At 42.6% G+C, this 19,450-nt stretch overlaps 1 protein-coding gene across 8 annotated transcripts in view; it reads left to right on the forward strand.

Annotated features, from left to right (window-relative positions):
* LOC148380811 (uncharacterized) overlaps positions 1-19,450 on the forward strand; it is a 34,437-nt gene that overhangs the window by 11,331 nt on the left and 3,656 nt on the right. For 3 of the 8 annotated variants that reach the window (XM_088363779.1, XM_088363780.1, XM_088363784.1), the window contains 11 exons: positions 3,414-3,527; positions 4,325-4,510; positions 5,537-6,901; positions 12,818-13,779; positions 14,458-14,706; positions 15,955-16,129; positions 16,527-16,589; positions 17,428-17,723; positions 18,653-18,745; positions 19,142-19,223; positions 19,334-19,446. In XM_088363779.1, the coding sequence (XP_088219905.1) occupies positions 3,414-3,527; positions 4,325-4,510; positions 5,537-6,901; positions 12,818-13,779; positions 14,458-14,706; positions 15,955-16,129; positions 16,527-16,589; positions 17,428-17,723; positions 18,653-18,745; positions 19,142-19,223; positions 19,334-19,446 (3,698 nt within the window). Of the gene's footprint in view, positions 1-3,413; positions 3,528-4,324; positions 4,511-5,536; positions 6,902-10,435; positions 12,078-12,817; positions 13,780-14,457; positions 14,707-15,954; positions 16,130-16,526; positions 16,590-17,427; positions 17,724-18,204; positions 18,262-18,652; positions 18,746-19,141; positions 19,224-19,333; positions 19,447-19,450 lie in introns of those variants that run through there. The other 5 variants (XM_088363783.1, XM_088363781.1, XM_088363785.1 and 2 more) reach the window with 5 other exon arrangements.

A 19,450-nucleotide genomic window follows, 5' to 3' on the forward strand; every position in this document is an offset into this window, starting at 1 on the left:
GACTCTTCATTATTTTCCAGAAACCGTATTGCAATTGTTTGGCACTGGAAACCAGAAACAGCCTGGTAAACAAATTACACTAACTTTACTAACTAATGTCAATTGTGGTGTTATAATAATAATTAATTCCTCTTCTCAGTGCCAGTTTAGGATTTTGGGTGTACTTTATATGGAAACTCACAACGCAGCTTGATGGATATCGGGCTTTCCTTTGCTATATTTAGCTATATTGATTGGCTGTCCTGATTCCAGTGTTAACCAATCAGGCACCTAAAAAACCTGAACATATGATTGCTCGAAATAGTTGATTCATGATTTGTAGACAAGCACATTCCACTTCTGTCGTGTGCACGAGCAGTCCAATTTTGAGTCAGTTGGGTATCGAACCCAGATTCTTCCTTTCATACACTTTGTTTGCTCACATTTTGTGCTAATAAACTAACCTAACACTTACCTTGGCTTTGGTATTGTTCTTTTAAATCATTCTACCGCTTAACTTTTTCCTCTAATGTCAGATTTGACTGAATTACAATGCAACTTTTTTTTTTTTTTTGGTTCAACGCATCGTCTGTATAGTTCTAAGTCACTTGAAGTGATTTGGTACAAATTGCTGGATGAATCTGTCTTTAATATGGAGGTTTAATCCTCAAGCTCGGGGGGGAAAGGAAAAAAAAAAACTAAAGCCGCCTTTTATGAAGTGGGCTCTCTTTTGACAGAATACTTTTCGTCTGTCACACGCGTGATATGTGTGGGTTTAAATCGAAAAAGCCTGGCTTTCTTTTTGCTTCTATCTGGTGTCCCAAAAAGGTATAAACATTTTAATGCAAAGCTTTAGATGGATTTTTGAGGATGTTTTTATTTTCAGCAAGATGACTACATTACCATAAAATTCCACACTGAACAGATCTTGGCATTAATAATCCATAAACATTGATTTTTTTTTTCCCAATAGGGATCGAACAGTCTTACATCACTTTATTCTGACACTCAAACATTCTCTTGTCACATAATACATTCCGATTTTCCTAATTGTGTATTGATTGACAGGTCTTTGAATTCACAGAAAAGCCACACGCGCCGAAAAAATGCTGTCATATCCTTCGCACCTTCCTTACTCGAGGAAAAATCGAGTTTTAATTCAAAGACGTCAACGATATTGTGCTGTCTCAATGCCAGAGGCATACGCACGTTATTTTGGCTTTTTAGGAAACGCATTGGGTATGACAAGATCTCACCCCAGCACGCATGATGCTAGAGGCATGTTTCATGCTGTTTGCCACTTTTGGTTAAGTTTCTTGTCATAGGCTTGAATTGCGTGCAATGGTTTCTTGCAAGACTATACTGATCTTAAAATGATTATGAGGACAGGAACATTGCTTTGTCGACTCAATCAGCTCACAAAATTACAGCGTGGTCAACACCCCGTCACGCAATCGGTGATTTGACAAGTTCACCTCGAGAAGATGTTAATTAAAAGTGCGGTAACGTTGTCGCAGTTAACTGACACCGCTTGCAGCAGCTCTATTATTTTTTATTTTTTTGCCGTATTGTGTCAAATGCCTGGAACCACAGGCAGTTCAACTATGCAGGGTTCATTGTGTCATTTCTTGTCTCGTTAAATGATGTCCGCCCTCTCCAACACACACACACAAACCTGAATAGTGTCGTGACAAATACTTTCATCCACCGCTGCACTGCTTCCTTGGGTTTAGCCATGCAATTCCAGTTTAGGTATTAATTAAATATGGCAGTACTTTATATCAAACCCAATGTGCCTCAGCGGGAGAAACTCCCAAAAAAGGTTGAGCTAAATTTGACCAGATTAGGTATAATTAGGCCAAGCTTTGATTTCTTAATCTTGCAGGTAACGATTTAGCTGTGTTCAGACTTTGCTTAGCATCAGAAAAAAATATTTTGCTTAACTTTCATCAAATGACCTCGTTAAGTATTTTGATGTGGTGTATTCATAATTGCGGTAGGGGTGAATGATTTTGAAAAATAATCCAAATTATGAATTGGTATTAGAATAATTTCAGATTTGTGTTTTGGATTGTCATCCAAAAGAGTCACCAGTCTGTCTCAGATGAAGCATCACAATGTGCCTGTGGTGTGGTGGCGACCCTGACAAGGTACAAAAGCGAGAGCAGGGTGAGACTGGGGTCAGTTGGAGGACATCCAACTATCCTGCCGGCTTATTCCCGATTATATCGTTGTGGTGCACCATCCTGAATCTGGGATGGAAATAGCTTGACTGCTTCCGAGGTTTGCTATAGTAAGCGTGATCTGCCTTATGGGGACAGTTTTGTTGAGTAGACAGGAGGAATTCAGTCTAAAGTGAAAAAAGTTTGGATTTTAGAAATCAATTTGATTCTCAATCTAACAACCCAACAGTTATAAAAAAAAAAATATATGAGGCATTTTGTCCTCGCCCTCAATGTTTTTTTCCAAAATGGTCGAGGGTGATGTCAACAAGTCAGACAGCTCAGCATCCGCCTGCTTCCCGCCATCTTTCCACTTCAATGATTTCATAGATTGCTCACTCTTATCTCGCCAAATAATTCTCCTCTTCCTAGAAAGACTCTTAGACACATTCATTTGAAATCTACAGGATACACTTTTTCAGTATTAATTATCGACCCTGTCCAATAAGCCTTTTTTGTTGAGGTAAACAATACAATGGCTGCTTTGCAAGTCTGCATGTGGGAAGTGTTTGTGACTTTGGTTGGCATCCTGTCTGTTCGCCTCACTGTCATCCTGTGGATGCTGCTGCGAGAGAATTGCCATTGGCGCCTCCCTCCTTCTCCTTTCTGCCCTCCTCCCTTCATGAACGTCCTTCCTGCGGATTCTCATTCTTAAAATCCCCAATAACATGTTGTTAGAGGATAATGTAGTCCGCTCCATCGTTCCCCCGACACCCTTCGTTCCTTCCTCTTCTCTGGACAGCCAAATTGATCATCTTGTATCATTTCGTAAAATAAGGGCTGATCCCCTCAGTCCAGTCGGAACCCATAGATGGAGTTGAAGGGCATTTACTAGTCAGGGAGACAAGGGGAGGTACTAGTGGTAGCGACCCGGGACGTCACACCCAACCCAGACGCCCTGACTGCAATAGCACTCTTGTTTTTTTTTTTTTTTTTTGGTGTGTGTGCGCGTGTACATGCGACCGGGGGTTCAAAGTGTTAGTAGCTCAGTCAGCTGAGGCTGCAGTGAGGACAGAGACAAAGGCAGTCACCCGCATATAAGAAATATCCCTGAACAATCAGTTAAATGGAACATCATTTGGGAGACCGGTCGCCAGGTGAGAATTTGGGTACATGACGGTTCCGATTTTTCTAAATGCCGTGACGCCAAGTGTTCATTTAGATAAAAGCATGCACTTATTTCAATGTTTATTTTTGTGTGTGTTACTGCAGGTTGTAAAGTGACCACAGGGGGGCAGACATCAATGTCGCTCCCAGAGCATCGAGGAGACGGGCAGGCACTTAAAGTTGATCCGCAGCAGTTCTTGGCAGCAGACTTCTTATCTGGTATGAAAGAAAAATTTGATAATAACAAAAAAAAATCTTTCGATGTTCCTTGGAATTAACATTGTTGAGAATTTACTGTACTAACAGTTCATGATGCATTAGCATTGGTTGACTTTTTTTTTTTTTAAATACAATTACTGTTGTTGTTTATTTTGCTTTCCTCTCCCTCCTCTTTCATCCGCTCCCTTCTTCCTCCTCTCTTTTTGTTCTTCTGACTTATGATGGCTACCCTTTCCTGTCAGCCTCCACGGGAGGTTACTCAGACCCTCTAACCAACCCTTTCCAAATCCTGACGGGAATATTTTCAGGTTTTCTACACGTGTGTCTTAGAATTTGTTAAAATTTAGAACATTTTGAGATCTTTGTGTTTCATACAAAAACAATATTTTAACTTACAAATATTGAGCTTTTTTTTTTATTCATCCACATTTGGAAGAGGCCTGATGTCTCATTAAGTTTGTCATTTTTTTAAGCACATAAATGCCAACAGGATAATTGCCATGTGGTTTGCTATACAGTATAAACAAACACGCAATGGCAAACACTGAATGCTCTGAGGCTGAGTCATGCTTTTCACCAAGCCAACATCTACGTACTCCACTCCGATGTCACCGTTGCTTTGATGAGACTTGGCGTCCCTTGGCCCCTGAATCACAGCTCCGGGCTTCAACACACTTAATGTTTTTGTTCACCAGAATGTTTCTCTCTTCGGTCCTTATTATTTGCATTGTTGATTTTTTCCACATTCATAAATCAGTCAGACTTTTTTTTCATGTTTTATATTTCTTACTTCTCAGGTTTCTCCCAGCCTGCAGGCCCAGGTTTGAATATGGAAGGGGGCCCTGCAGCTTTTACCGCAGACAAGCCTCCAAGTATCGCGGATCCTCTGCAACCCTCAACGGGGTCCGAGGCCCCCAAAGTGGCGCACAGCCCCATGCAGCCTGAACCGCAAGCTCCTCGCAGCCCGCTGGATCTGACAGCAGGTAACATGTGCAGATTTACTCGAACATTTCACTTATCTAGCGAGATGAACCTCGTACTACTTTTATTTCAGATGTATCATAACATGTTGTTTGCTCCACTGGAGGCATTACGCACATCAACTGTCTGAGCTTCTTCCTATCGCACGCACACCGAATCAGATTTAATCATCGGCCTTGAGGTCGATTCACATGTGGTGCTGTCATTTATTCAGTGTCCAACTTTGCAGTAGCCTCTAGTACTGCCTGCGTGTGTTTACATTCTTGGCTATGTATTTATCCTACTTAGGGGAGCTTTCTGCACTAGTTGCTGTCCTGCTGCACTCTTGCATGCTAAATATCAACAAAGTTTATTCCAGGGCTCACTTTACAGGAATAAATGGCAGACGAAGAATCTTTCAACTTGATCACATTGGCACCTAGCACATGCTTTGCTCACATTTGAAACTGGCGTTTTGTTTTTTAATTTTACCACCATAGTTGAAAATGCCAGATAAAATTGTTGCTCTGTCTACTGAAATTATTTAACTTTATTTTCTATAGCATCGAGATACTTGTACTTTTTTTTCCACAAGTTGTTCTTCAACCTAATGAGGTTGTACGTATACATGATTTGAGTCCCACTGGACACTTTTCAGCTTGTCCCAATTATAGTGCACAGGCAGCAGAATTGTGTAAGCTTCTTCTTGAACTGAGAGCCCTCAAGGGAGTCTTTGAAAAGTATGGAGCCGGACAAGTGGCCCATTTTTTGGTATTAAATGAGTGTGTGTCTGTGCACTGGAGCTAAGGGTAACAAAAACGAGTTCAACTTCATATTTGTTTTGAAAGAAATGCAAATTGGTTTTATCGTGGTTTTAAAATGTTGACAAACTTCCCCAAGAACAAAGCAAAATTATAATTTTATGTATTGCAATGAAGTCTTTATGTTGCTTGTTATGATTATAAACTTGTCGGGGACAACAAAGTTATTTTTATCCCCAACCTAACAAGCGCAAACCTTAAACTCTTCCCCTCTCCACCCACAACAAGGTGCCTTAGGTGACTGCTGGCCAGACCCGATTGCCTGCCTATCATCAGACCTCCCTTTCACCCCCAGTGTCACCTCTGTGATCAGTCGTCATGCTAACAATCTCACAATGATTCGCGATGACACCCCTAAGACCTTGCCCGGCAGAGAAAACACAGCTTACGCCGGAGGTGACGAAAGGGACGCAGACGAATCGGACAGAAAACACAAGAAAAAGAAGAAAAGGAGACAGAAAGACGAGGGCTCTTCTGAACACTTGGAAAGCAAAGGTCACCTTGAAGCTCATGGAGAAAGCGTTCCCTCAGCGGACTTGTTCTACCAAAGGCCCGAACCCAAACGAGATAGCGGGGATGGATGGGAGGAGCAAATTTGGAAAAGCGGAGGGCGAGGTAAGAAGGGCAAAAGCAGGAAGAAGATTCCAGAAGAATGGGAAGTGTCTCCGGAGTCATTTGCCACTTCATCCGCGGGGAAAATCACCCAAGAAGCTATGAAGGATCTTGGAAGTTCACCTCTTGCAAGCATGGATGTCTCCTTTGCTGACATAAATACCAGCCAGACCCCTTGGAAAGAGGAGATCTTTTCAGAAGAAGACCTCATGCCATCGTCGTTCTCCCATGAAGTATTAGTTCCTGCAAGTCCACTCGTCTTGAAGAGCGAGCTGAAAGCTACAGCAGCTCCGTTCACGATGCCCTCCTCTACCGGCGCTGGGCCGCTTGACCCCTTCCCCGTGGCGGCGAGTCCCGGTGATCCATTCGAAATGCTGATCGATACCGAAAACGTCAGCTCGGGGGACATGGTCGATAGTGGGATGTTTGAAACGAGTTCCTTCCAAGAGCCTGTTAAGCAAAGCATCCCCGAGGTGGACACTTCAGCTTTCAGCCCTTCATCCCAGCCAGGCTCCGCCCTTTCGTCAAACGGCGAGGTCTTTGCATCGGCCCCGCCCCTTTCACCATCCGACGCCTCGTGGGTCTTGAACAACTCGCACGCGAGCAGCAACAGCGAGCCGTTTGATTTCGGCGACGTGAGCACTTTGGGCTTGGTTTTCGATACCCCTTCCCCAGCCCCGCTCCGCTCCCCCAAAACCACAGCGCAGGAAGCCCAAACCAAAGAACCGAAAAGCGAGCAGTCAGACAAGAAGCAATCCAAGAAGTCTCGCTCTTCGTCTTCATCATCTATGAAGAGTCCTACCAGCTCAGCGGCAAAAAAAATACCCACGCAAGACTCTCCAAGCGTTACCCCCTCCTCCTCCCCATCTATGGTCTCACTCGGAACGCCAACATCTGGCCTTAACCCTGCAGCAAAACCCTTCTTTCCCAGCTTTGCCGATACCGTGGAACAACCCAACGTGGTTTCCCCCATCATCGAAGGTTGGTTGTGGATGGAATAGCAGTTGATTATAGACTACAATGTCCATATTAGTTTTTAGTGTGATGTTGCTATTTAGTATGTAATGTTAGGTTTGAATTGTCTCTTGCATGACGATCACTCAAATCACGGTAAAGTTTTTTTTTTGTTCCTGTGTGACTAATGACCTTAAATGTGGATTGCATCACTTGAGAGTTTCTTAAATCTTTATAATAATGCATTGCACAATATTAACCATGTTTCATGACAGGTATGATGATGCTACTAACCAGTCAGGCAAATTTTCTCCTCAGTGAATCTTCTCTGTCATTTCCAAATCCAAAGCTTTCTTTGGTCCACTGGTGTTCTATTAATACAAGTAATTTTTTTTTTCTTTCGTGTAATGTTTTCATTGCATCAATGGTTTGAATGTGACTATTTCCTTCCTGTGTGTCTATTAACTTTCTTGTCTTCTCTAGCAGTCTTTTTGCACCTCTTCTAGAAATGAATCATGATTGGAGTGATATTAACTCTGTTTTGAAATAGTTATTTATTTATTTTTTTTATGAAATGTCAAATCTTCAATTATTTGTGTCTTTTATTTTTTTTTCCATGCGCTGTCACCGCTGACTCGGACACTTTACGGCTATAGGTGAGTCTCCCTTTATTTATTTATTTTTTTAAAAGTGAATATAGTTGTGCCTTTTTGCAGAGTGGTTTTATGTGCCAGAATGATTTATGAAGATGCAAAGCAATTTCCTTGTCGTTTCCTCCCGTTGGAGATGATAATAAGGACAAAAAAGAGCTTAAGTTTAACACGGAAGCAGCACTGCTGAAAGTGATTATACGGCTTGCTAGAGACGGAGGCAAAAACTTGCAAGGGCGGCTTTATTACATCCAAAATTATTCAGCCAGCTTGCTGACAAAATATTTTATATTTTATGAATTATTTTTGTGGTGCTGTGTCATAAGGTGGAAAGGTGAGTTCAAGGGATTCTCAAAAAAGTAGTAATTGCTTAAATTCGCCTTTATCTCACTATATCCGAGTACCCAATAGCACTTTTGTCTATATGAAAAGATAAGCGACGCTTTCATAAATATGACACTTGAGTTTGACAACCAAAGAGAGAACATTAAAACAGACGTCGTCTCAAGCAGAAAATTCGCCAGCCGACAAAGCGGAAGATAAAGAGATTAATGGAAGTCTGGCCAAAAAAGATGCAAGTCAAAATCTATGTGAACTGATGTCAAAGGATGCCGATCGTTTGTGTAGTTTGTGAACAGATTTGCTTTTCATGCCTCACTTGCAAAAATTGTAGCCCCCAAACGGATTTGTCATTTTGCGCTTGTGTCACTTTAACGTGATAAACAGAACTTCAGTCGTCGTGCAATCATTTTTTGTCTGCGGTTATTTGCGGCTTTGCAAAACGAACTGTTTTCGAGTTCAAGTGTTGCAGAACGGCAAATTGTCTTTTTCAAATTCATTCTAATCGACGGGGCATGAATTCCCTTTGGTGGAGAAGCAAGTGGTGCCAGCTGTTTTGAAGACGTAAAATCGTTATTGTTGCTGTAGAAACAGAAAAGGGCATTAGGTTATTGATCTCTTGCTCATACGCTTTCATTACGTGCAAGATTGTCGAAAATAAAAAAAAAATCTACCAGGATCACTAAAATATTGCCTGTTTATGAGGGGAATATTGCCGAACCTTGCCAATTGTTGTTTTAAAGAAAAAAAAAAAATGCAATTAAGAAATATTGTACTGCAGCAGTATCCATATTTGCTTTGGCTTTTCGGTGTTTGCTCAAACAGCAGCAGACCTTCTTCCATGTCATGCTTTAATTACACAATGCAAACAAAACACAATAAGATGTGCTGTGGTGTATTTCCATCAGGAAGTGGGACGTGCCAGTGGAAAAAAAAAAAAAAAAAAGCTGTACACTGAGCCCAAACGTCTAAATATGAAAGAACTATTTTTGCGGTCTGACACCCTTGAGGCACGCCAGATGGATTGATGCTCATTGCACAAACTGCTGCAGTGACACAGCATTTTGGGGGAGAAAAAAAAAATTTGAAATTAAAAAAACATCAATCAATGTTGAATACATCATCAAAGCGTCATTCAGTTAGCACCACCCTCCCTTCGCCTCCCCAGTCTTCTGGAATGTTCAGACGATACAACCATCACCACCAGACATGGCTGGAACAGGCACACAGATGAGGAATTGGTCACCATAGCAACAGGAGGCAGTTGCGTTGGCAGCTAATGGGAAGAGGGTCCATTGCGGGAACAATAGATGTTTTGCGAAGAAAGGGGGTTGTTGTGACTAGGCTGAGAAGAAGATGAGATGGAGCTATAAATAGACATCACTTAAGACTGTCTGTCGACATCATCCGTATCTGTGACAGCCCCACGGTGATAATGGTGTTTTCTTTCACACCTGATCTTTGCGTCTTTATATCGCTGCCTTTTAGAGACGTGTCAAGGCAGTAATTACTCCCAAATTTTTATTTTGAGTTTTATTTTTAATAATTCTTATTAATTCTGCAGTTTTATTGTAACATTATTTTTTTTTAATATTCATGTTTTGGTGGCACGGTGGGGTTATATCAGAATTTTACTCCGACTGAATGAAGCCATCGTTTATTTTGTCTGCTTCTGTTTTTGTCTTATCACCATGACACCTCAATGTCAGTTTTGCAAACAAAGCGAAAGCGGATAAATCGGCTGGAATATTTGACACACATGCAGTGACAGTACACCAGCTGCCTATCTGCCTGCACCTCAGGACCTGTCTGGCCGCAGCTGCCCATCTGTTTGATTTTTCTCTCAACTGATAGATTGATATTTCTTGATATTATGATATTTTTGCTTTTTTTTTTTTTTAATTAGGAGCATTTTTCACACTCTTAAGAAAGAACTGTTCAGTTGAAATTGCTGGTTTCCAAGTTTTTATTAATTATGGCTTTCTACTTGGTATTAAATAATTAGATTCTTCAGACACATACAGTATTTTTTTTTTTTCATCGTCTCATTATTTGTCTAGCTAATTATATTTGCGTAAACATGGTTGTAGTGCCGTTAGGGGCAATGGAGTGATTCTCCGCAATGTGACCAGATTCATTGTGACAGATAACAAGGTCTCTTTACCAGAGGCTTCCTCTCCATCCCCCCTCTGGTTTGTCGCTGTTCTTGTCCGACCCTCTTGTAATGCGTAGACAGACTGCAGACATGCCCTATGTCTTGCACAAACTCATTCCACCATGGACCCTCCTCTTATGATAAATGGAGGAAAAATATCCAGCCTTTTAACATGGAGGAGGGGGCTATCTATTTTTTATTTGTTGAAATTGGCTGCACAAATGCTAAGGTGTTTTTTGAATGAAAGGATCTTTTGCCATCCTTTCTCCATACTGCTGAAGGAAAATTTCAAGGGCACAGCTCTGTGTGCATGTGTCATGGTGAGAAAGACGTGAAGGGAAAGTGAAAACTGGAAAGGGATGGAGCGTACCCCCTTCGACACGAGGGGCGGGATTTGGGAGTTGTGAGTAACCAGTTGGCGTTCACAACTAGGTCACATGACAAGCACAGCAAGTGGTGTGAAGCTGTGAGGGAGAGAGAGAAAGCGAGAGAGAGAAGTGCTTGTTCGCTACGGCATCACTTTCTCTTTGAGATAAAGAAGGACTTGACACAAATGAACGGCGTACCTCGGTGACTGAGGAAAAGGATCTACAAGGAAAAGTGAAGATCAACATTTAAACTCCTGAGGCTCAGGATAAACTGCAAAGGAGAGAAACTAGAGGAATTTAAGAAACGGGAGACAGCATGTCGTCTCTCTCAGATCAGAAGACCGGCTCTCCCTTCAAGGAGTACAGTGAGCTCTGCAAAGGGGCATCCCTGTCGCCAACAGGAGCGACTCAGAGTTGGGATTGGCAGCGGCACTCGGGTATGGACGCTTGTGGACCCCTGGCACCTACTGGACTCAGTGACGAAGAAAAGCTGCGCTTCTTTGAGCAGACAGAAAAGACCAGCATAGACGTTGAAGTGAAGGCACCATGCGGCGGGGTTGGAACCATGCCTGGAAGCACCTCTTTGGGTAACGCTTCATTAGGTAGTGCGGGAGAGAGCCCCGAGAGCCCCCGGTCCTTTTCCCCATTTGCATCTCCAGCGTCCCCCCGTACCCCCGCCCTGCAATGCGATGCTAGCAGTCGAGTCCCTTTGCCAGCGGTTCCTCAATCCCCAGCCGGTCGCATGGAGATTCTAACGCCCACCACAACCATGCCTTCATACTCAATGGGAGTCCCCTCAATTGAAGCGTCTACTCTCGGCGGATACTCTCCCTCTGAATCATCGAAAAACTCCAGTCTTGCCGAGTCCAGCCCAAAGGTTGCCATGCCCCAGGTGCCTCCTAACTATTGCACCATAGGTGTGATCAGTGAGGACTACTTAACGAGACCCGATGAGGATATAGCCAGAGAGACCTTCGAGGACCAACTATTATCCGTGGGCTCTTCGGGGGAAAGTAGCGAGGAGGAGGACCCTGAAGAAGGCGAGGAGGATTTAGAACCTTGTTTCATGGGGAGAGCACAGCAGCAGAGGAAGGCGATGCGCCGCGCAATGTCCGACTGTTCCCACCTGTCCGTGCCAACCAGCCTAGAGCTCGCCGATAAATACCCCGGAGGTCAACTTGCAGGATTGGACCAGTTAGTATCACCAGTGAGTGGGTCACGTCGTCCCCAGCCTTACATGCAGCGCTCAATGACCGTTGCAGAAGATCAGCAGCCTGTTACACCACCGACACTCTCAGCAGCCGGGGCCACACAAATCGACCTGAGGCAAACCCCGCCTGAACCTCGCTTGTGTCTCTCCCCTTTCGGACCACAGAGAGACAGCAATGTGACCCTTCTGATCTCCCCTGAAGAACCTTTGGATGGCTTTAAGATGGACAAAGAACAAAAAAGCATGGTTCTTCCAGTGCCCCCGAGCCCCAAAGTTTTCAGTGGCATGGACTTGACTTCTGCCTTCTCAGATGGCTTCAGTAAACTGGCTACTGATAAAGAGCTGGACGAACCTAATGCTGAGGTTATTTCTGATTCAAAAGTGGGTAACAAACCAACTGTGGAACCTGATGTTCATCTCGTTGTAAGTTCCTCTAACAAGTTTGGCGTGAACTGGACTAACCCCATCATCAAATTTGATGGTAGGTGGAGGTCCAGTTTATTATTTTGTCTTCCCGAAAATGCTTGTGTACCTTTTTAATTGTTAAAATATGTTTTATTTAAAACTATTTATAGGTCAGGGCTCATTGAGAACCATCTCAGACAAGTTTTTTTCAAGCTGGTTATTTTTGGGTTGCTTTATCCTTCTTGAGCAACTGTGACAGAAAAAAAACACACTTTTAGAATAGTGTACAAGGAACAGTCTTTTTTTTTTTCTCTCTCGCTTCAATTTGAGCTGGCATTCATACTTGACCTACTCAGCGCTCACATCTTCTCATGAAATATGGTGTCCTCAAAATGACCCATTCACGGACATCCAATTCACCCTCCAAAGCACATTGTGTCAGTGATTGATGCTTCCAATTGGAGACATGCTGAATAAATCATGAAAAGGTTCAAGGTGAATATTTTGTTTGTTGGCATTTTGTTATTTCATTACCCTCGGTTGAATGTTGGGTCGCCATTTCAGAGTCAGGGCAGGATTGTCGACTGTAGTTTGCTCAACCCAGCGTGAGGTCACATGACCTGAGGTTGGGTGATGCAGATGTTTCATGGAGTGAGTCAACATAACAGAAATATCTGATTTATTTATGCCGTGTTGCATCTGCTGAATATATTAGGGCCGTTTTGCTGTCCTCATTCATGATATCTTTTGTAAAGATGTATTTTAAAGAATCACAGATCTTGATTTTTTTTTTTTTTTTTTCCCCTGTTAATGTAGACAATGTTCCCAAGTCGGACAAGAAGGAGGAGCAGCCCAAGGTGGACCTCAAAGATGCAGCTGAGCAGAAGAGCGTAAAGGTTGACTTTTCAATGAGTGAGACGGCAGAAAAGTTGGAGAAAGATTTAGGGACAGACAAACAAAAATCTGATTTGTGGAAAGAGCACGAAGATGTTCAACAGAAGGAAAAAGCGGCGGAAAAGCTTACAGAAGAAAAAGATCTTGCCACGAAAGAGAAAACTACTGTGAAAGTTACCGAGGAAAAAGTTGAGAAAGAGGTAGTGAAAGTGAAAGAGGAGTCTGAAAAAGTGAAGGAGAAGCAAGCTGAAGAAAAAACAAAAGAGCCAGAGAAAGTAGAATTAGTTCCACAGAAAATAGAAAAAGTAGATAAAGCAAACAAGCCTGATGTCCCCGCAGACAAATTGGTAAAGACAGAAACATTTGACAAGGCAGAAAAAACCGAAAAGATGCCCACGACTGACCAAGTCGAGAAAAAAGCAGACCTTCTGGTCAAAAGTGTCGAGAGCAAAACCAACGAAAAGGCGGGAATGACAGAGGTGAAGGACAGCAAAGAGCAACACGTCGAATCCAAAGTGGAAAAAAACCCCGAGCATCCGCCGACACTTGTCAAATTTGACGCCTCTCCTGACAAGGCGGAAAAGAAGGCCGGCGTGGCAGCTGATGTGGAAGAAACCACGAAGGCTTCCACTCCCACGCACAAAACCCAGAAAGAGGATGAAGTTGAGAAACTCTCGGAGAAGCCGGCGGAGGCAGCAAAGCAGATAAGCGGCAAGGAGGAGAAGACACAGAGTGACAAAAAAGCGCTGGAGAAAAAGGACGACAAGAAGGAGAAGGCTGTCAAGGCAGATGGAGGCGAGAAGGCCAAAAAAGTCAAATCTCCAACCAATGGGAGCAGCGCAGCACCCAGCAAAGACTTGGCGAGTGCAGACAAGAAGACTAAGGTAAGAATTAATGGAGATGATTTTTCTGACTATATTTTGTCAGCGTACAATAACTTTGCCAACAAAGCACAAATTCAATGAAGAGCAAATTCATGAAGGTGATTTTAAGGCCCTAGTGATCATAAACGATTCAGAAAATAAATCAGTGATGTAGTTGTTTTATTATACAGCACATAAGAAGCCCTTAACTAGGCATACAAATTTACTGGAGACAAAAGTCAAGCAAGTTTTAATTTTATTTCGCTTTAAGCTTTTGTTTTTTACGACTGCACTGCACAGTGGAACCTCAAGAAGTGACTTCAAAACTCATTAAATGTGGAAAGAATTGAAGATTTATGTTTTCCTTTATAGTAGTGCATATGAAAAAAATAAGTCAACCAATGTTAATAGTTAATGGTAAAAGTGAATGATTACTTAGTGAACAAAGTCTAACGAATTAATTGTTTGGAAGTCCCTTGGAATTCAAAATGGATGACCCAATTTATAGGTTCCACTGATGACAGTAAAGTCCAACTATCTATTATTTAAATACATACCATCATTTCAGCCAATTTGCATTTTTATTGCCGCTTCTTCTGTTACTATGATTTGGTTTCTTTTATTTTCACTGCTTTATATTTTATTTATATTATTTTTAATTTGCCTGCATGCATCTTCTGTCTCGACCACGCAACTCAGCTTGCTGCCGGGGCAACAAAACCGAGCAGCATCTCCAGAACACGACAAGTCCCAGCCGCTGCTGGTAGCGGTTCTGCTGCAGCACCTACTAAGCGCCCCACACCTTCCTCAGTCACATCCACCTTAGATAAAAAAACAACAACCAGGGCCCCGGTGGCAGCTGCTGTCGGCCCAAAGCGGCCCTCCACAAATACTGCCAGCCGCCTTGCATCCTCAGCCACAACCACTACACGTGATGTTAAACCCAAGGTAAGCCATCAGGACACGAGTTTGTTCGGCTGCTAATATTTTGTGCATATTTTAATATGTATACATGGTTGAGTTGAAGTCTATCAAAAAAAAAAATCCTGTAGAGTGGAAAGGCAGCCAAATTTGTGGTAGCAAATCATTTAAAGTAATTCTCTTAAATCGATTATCAAATTAATCGACGGCTATTTTAATAATCAAGTAATCGTTTAGAGCCATTTATTCCCTTAAAATGGTCCAAATCCTAAAATGAGAGCAATCATTCATTAACATGTGTATTCATTCATGAAAAAAAGATGATCCTGTGTGTTTAATAAAAACTCAAATAAAATCATAACTGATTAATCGATGACATCATCGACAGAATAATCGACAATGGCGGCCCTAACCCTAACCCTAAGCTCTTAGTGTTTTAGCTGCAAATAAATAGTAAGTTCCTCATTACGCTCTGGATTGGCTTTGTGTTTGTCTCTTGTTTTTAACGAGCCATTAAACGTGTATTGCTCTAAGTCCCGGGGGCAGAGCGATGCCGTGCCAATGTAGCAAGAGTCATAAAGATCAAACTGCTTTTAATGAAAACTACCAGCGTGTTTACTGCTAAAATCTACTTGAAGATCTGACTTCACTCATGAAGCCTCTAAACTCAAAACAATTGGATAGCTCACTATATTATTAGTGTGTACAGTGAACCCCCATAATTGACACCTAAACTTAGAGTTTCCTTGAATGAGTTCTGTGAAAGTCAAAATGGGGCTATTGAATGTAGGTCGCTCAAAATAAATGCAAATTGCCAATCAAAATATGGATGCCAAGATTGCTAAATCAGAATTGACTCATTTGATGTTGCCAATTTGTGCTCTTTGTCCCCCTCTTTCGGTGGCCTCCATAACTACAGCATGCATGACAGCGCCGATGATAAATAGACGGGCTATATTTAGAAGTCCAATGCCCACAGGTGCAGACAGGGTGACTGGGTTCGTCGTGGCCAGCTTGTAGTAGGAGGAGCTCAGCTGTATGTGGAGCATGGCATCATCTCTCGGAATTGTGGGATTTGAAGCTGAATGAAATGTGCAATTTTAAAAACAAGGACTAAATCTGCATCGTAGATGCGTGGTTGACCCAAATTTTTCTGTTAAGTCAGGAATCAAGACAATAATCACATCATGGCCTTTTTTTGCGTTGTGTTTTTCTGTGGCGTAACATTTGTTGTTAGTATCGGACAGCTTTTATTTGAATTTTGTTTCTTACCAGGCGCCCACAGAGAGGCGCCCCCCTGTGCCAAAGGCCAGCACTGCCAGCTCAAGTCAAGCCGGCTCCTCCACCGCAACCAAAAATGGAACCACCACAACCAGTAAAACGACCACATCGACACGCGCAACTTTGTCATCCCGCACTACGACCAGCGCGGCAACCAAAAAGCCCTTGGGTAAGGTGGATCTTTCATAATGTGACTTGACAGCTTGTTTCTAGAAAGCTGATTTGACATATTTGACCTAGCCTGCTGAGGTAGATTTAAAAGTTGAGATCTATCTGGCTGCCCATCACTGTCTGCTTCAATTAGTTAACTGGCATCCATCATGTTGCATTAAGATCTTCGACCAACCTGGATAAGTGCAAGACAGTTTATAGATTTGAATTCTGAAATGCTTATAATTTTGAAAACAGTCTTAAAAGCAGTGATTGACTTTTCATTGTTTTCTAATATTTTCCCATAATTGAGGTTAGCAAATCTGGTGCAGTAAATTGCAAATTAGTATTGCTCTTTTATATTGGGCAATTTTACATGAATCTCTTTTCCTCAATTATGAATTTTCTGTTCCAAGCCTCCAAGACAGACGGCCAACCGAGTGGGGAGAAGAAGCCCAGCACTCTCAGGACTTCTACAGGTACACATTTGAAGAAAAAAAAAATTCTTACTGTATATAATATAACAAAAACATCAAATTGATCACCTCAAAATCAGCAATATAACAGTGACTAAAATTATTTTGCTTTTAAAAAGCTGATAATAGTTCCTACTTCCAGAAAGAGTGACTGTGCACTTTCTGCTTTTTTTTTTTTTTTTTTTTGCTCCTTGCATTACTTCGAGTTGGTCTCTCCCATCTCTCAAAGCTTCTCCTCATCCTGCCGACAGATGAGTTTACATTCTAGCTGCCGAGAGTGTGACACGAGCACGCCCCGCCAGTGACAATGCTGGATGGCTTAGAGAACAGGGTGAAAGAGTTTATTGCCAAGTTAAAAACCTTCGGCACTGCAGGCTAAGGATTACTGTCCCGCTGCCGTTGACAGCAGTTCACAGTTCCTGCTGATGCAGCCTGGGGGCTGTTTAATCTGCCGTGGTACTTAGAGTCAGGCAAAAAAAAAAAAAAAAAAAACACTAAGGTGGAAGCAAGGAAAGGATTTCCTCCATTTAACCCATCTTAGTCAAAGCTGGAAATGTGCACGCGGCTCCCGGGAGAGATTGTGCTCTGCGTATCTCGGCATTTGAAAAAAAAAACTGCTGTGCTCCAAAATAGATGTGAATGAATATATTATAATTCATGCAAATGCAAAACTGCCTCCGCATTCCCTGCTTGATATTCGTGTAATGGCTAAAAAAAAAAGAGTACACACGTGAGAGGGGGAAAAATAGACCTGAACGTTTCTACTATTAATATCTGTTTTATTCAGAATTATCTGTTTTTAAATTAAATTGGAATTCTCTTGCTTTTCTCACTTTTATAGCAGACTCCACCAAACCCAGGAGCAGCACCACCACAATGCGTAGCTCCACTTCCACTACGACCACCGCCCGCGCCCGCACCGCAGCCCCCAAAACGTCCGCACCATCCTCCGCCGCCGGCACCGAGAAAAAACCCCTGGTCCCTCGCGCTCCCAGGACCACTTCCTCTGCGATAACCACCACAAGCACCACAAGGACCACGGCTCGCCCCGGAACTGCTCCCGCCCCCGATATCCACAATGTCCGCTCAAAGATCGGCTCTACGGACAACATAAAACACCAGCCGGGGGGTGGGAAGGTAGGTTAAGTGCAAATTACAAATCATCAGTTAATTGTATTATTTTAAAGGAATTACCAGTCAGATTTTTTTTTAATGATTTTATGATTTTTTTTATGAATTACCAACAACCAAAAAAAGTCCTCCCTCCCATTTTTTTTTTTTTTTAATTTGCTTCTTTTGACTGCTGAATCCCCCGCTCAACCCCCATGTGCTCCTCTCTTACCTGTTTTCCAAGCTTAGCATTATTCATGAAGATCAGATTTCTCATCGTTCCCACAAGGTGATGCACTAAAAAAAAAAAATCCATCATGTTTTCATCAGATCTCTTGACACAGTAGTCATGATGGCTTGATCAAGATTTTTTGGCTCCTGATTCAATCCAATTTTTTTTAAAATAACTAATTGCGGCAATGAGCTCCATTAAATCCGCTGTTGGTCCTCGTCCACCACCTCCTCTTCCTGTATGTGGTTGACCCCCGGGGTGGGCCTGTCTCCCCAGGTGTCAGCTGCCTCTAAGGGCAGGGTCCCCGCCTCCAAAGAAAAAAGCCAGGTCAAAGTGAGTTCCTTCGCCATCCTCCCCCACCCGCCATCTTCTTTTCCTCCCTCATCTGCTCATTCTGTATTGTTTGCATTTTCTTTCTTTGGCTGTTATTTGCTTTCTGTTGATTTATTTGACGAGCTAGACAAGAGTGTGTCATCAACTCACAATTTCAATACTGTTTTATATTTAATGCAGATGTCGACAAGAGGTCATGTGATCGATTTTTCCCAAGGGAACTTTTCTGCATCTGTCTGCCTTTTTCCTAGCTAGCCAAACCTATGACCTCTTTTATTTTTTTACATTTCTTTTCCCTTCCCCTCTTTCCTTTCTTGTGTTTTCTTCTCTAATCACCTCCCGCCGCTGCTCTCCTGTCCACCCGTCCGCTGCTGTGCCGGCTCCGGTTTAGGTTCAGATAGTCTCGCAAAAATTGGACTTCAGTCACGTCGGCGCACGCTTGGGCTCCAAGGACAATATGAAGCATGTTCCTGGTGGAGGGAATGTAAGTAGCCTGAAAATATCAGTGGAGGGCAATCGATGGATAAGGGAGCTTGTTGTACTTTAGTGTCAACATAAGATGATAGCGTCGACCACCGGCAACTTTGAAGCCTTTCCACAAAGTACGGCTCTTGAGAAGTCAAGAGTGAGGTCTAAAAATAATTGTGAGCCTTCCACTCGCTTCTCTAAATTATTCCTACATCGCCCCACGCTATCCTGCTGTCGTGATCTCATTAACGCCAAACAAGCCGTGTTGTCCCCCATCTTGCTGCTTGAAATGATCTTCTCCAACTGTCTCTTATTTCTGTTCATCCTAATTCAGTGTACCTTATAATCGGATGTTGGATTCAATCTCTAATTGCATGAAATGAAATAAAATGTCCTCTATGATACGTGACAGGTGCAGATTCTCAACAAGAAGGTCGATTTAAGTAAGGTGACGTCAAAGTGTGGCTCAAAGGACAACATCAAGCATAAGCCCGGTGAGATTGGAAATCTTTGTTTTGCCCGGAAATAGCCAATTAAAAATTTGTTGACTGAACAAAATGTTTGGTCCACCATTATTCTGGAATAAACCGTATTTGTGCTGCAGGAGGTGGCGACGTGAAGATTGAGTCGCACAAAATCAACTTTCGGGAAAAAGCTCAGTCCAAAGTGGGTTCATTGGACAATGTGAGCAATTCACCTGGTGGAGGAAGCGTCAAAGTAA

This window comes from Syngnathus floridae, chromosome 20 (assembly GCF_059516105.1).
Source record: "Syngnathus floridae isolate MCC-2025c chromosome 20, RoL_Sflo_1.0, whole genome shotgun sequence".
NCBI lineage: Eukaryota > Metazoa > Chordata > Actinopteri > Syngnathiformes > Syngnathidae > Syngnathus > Syngnathus floridae.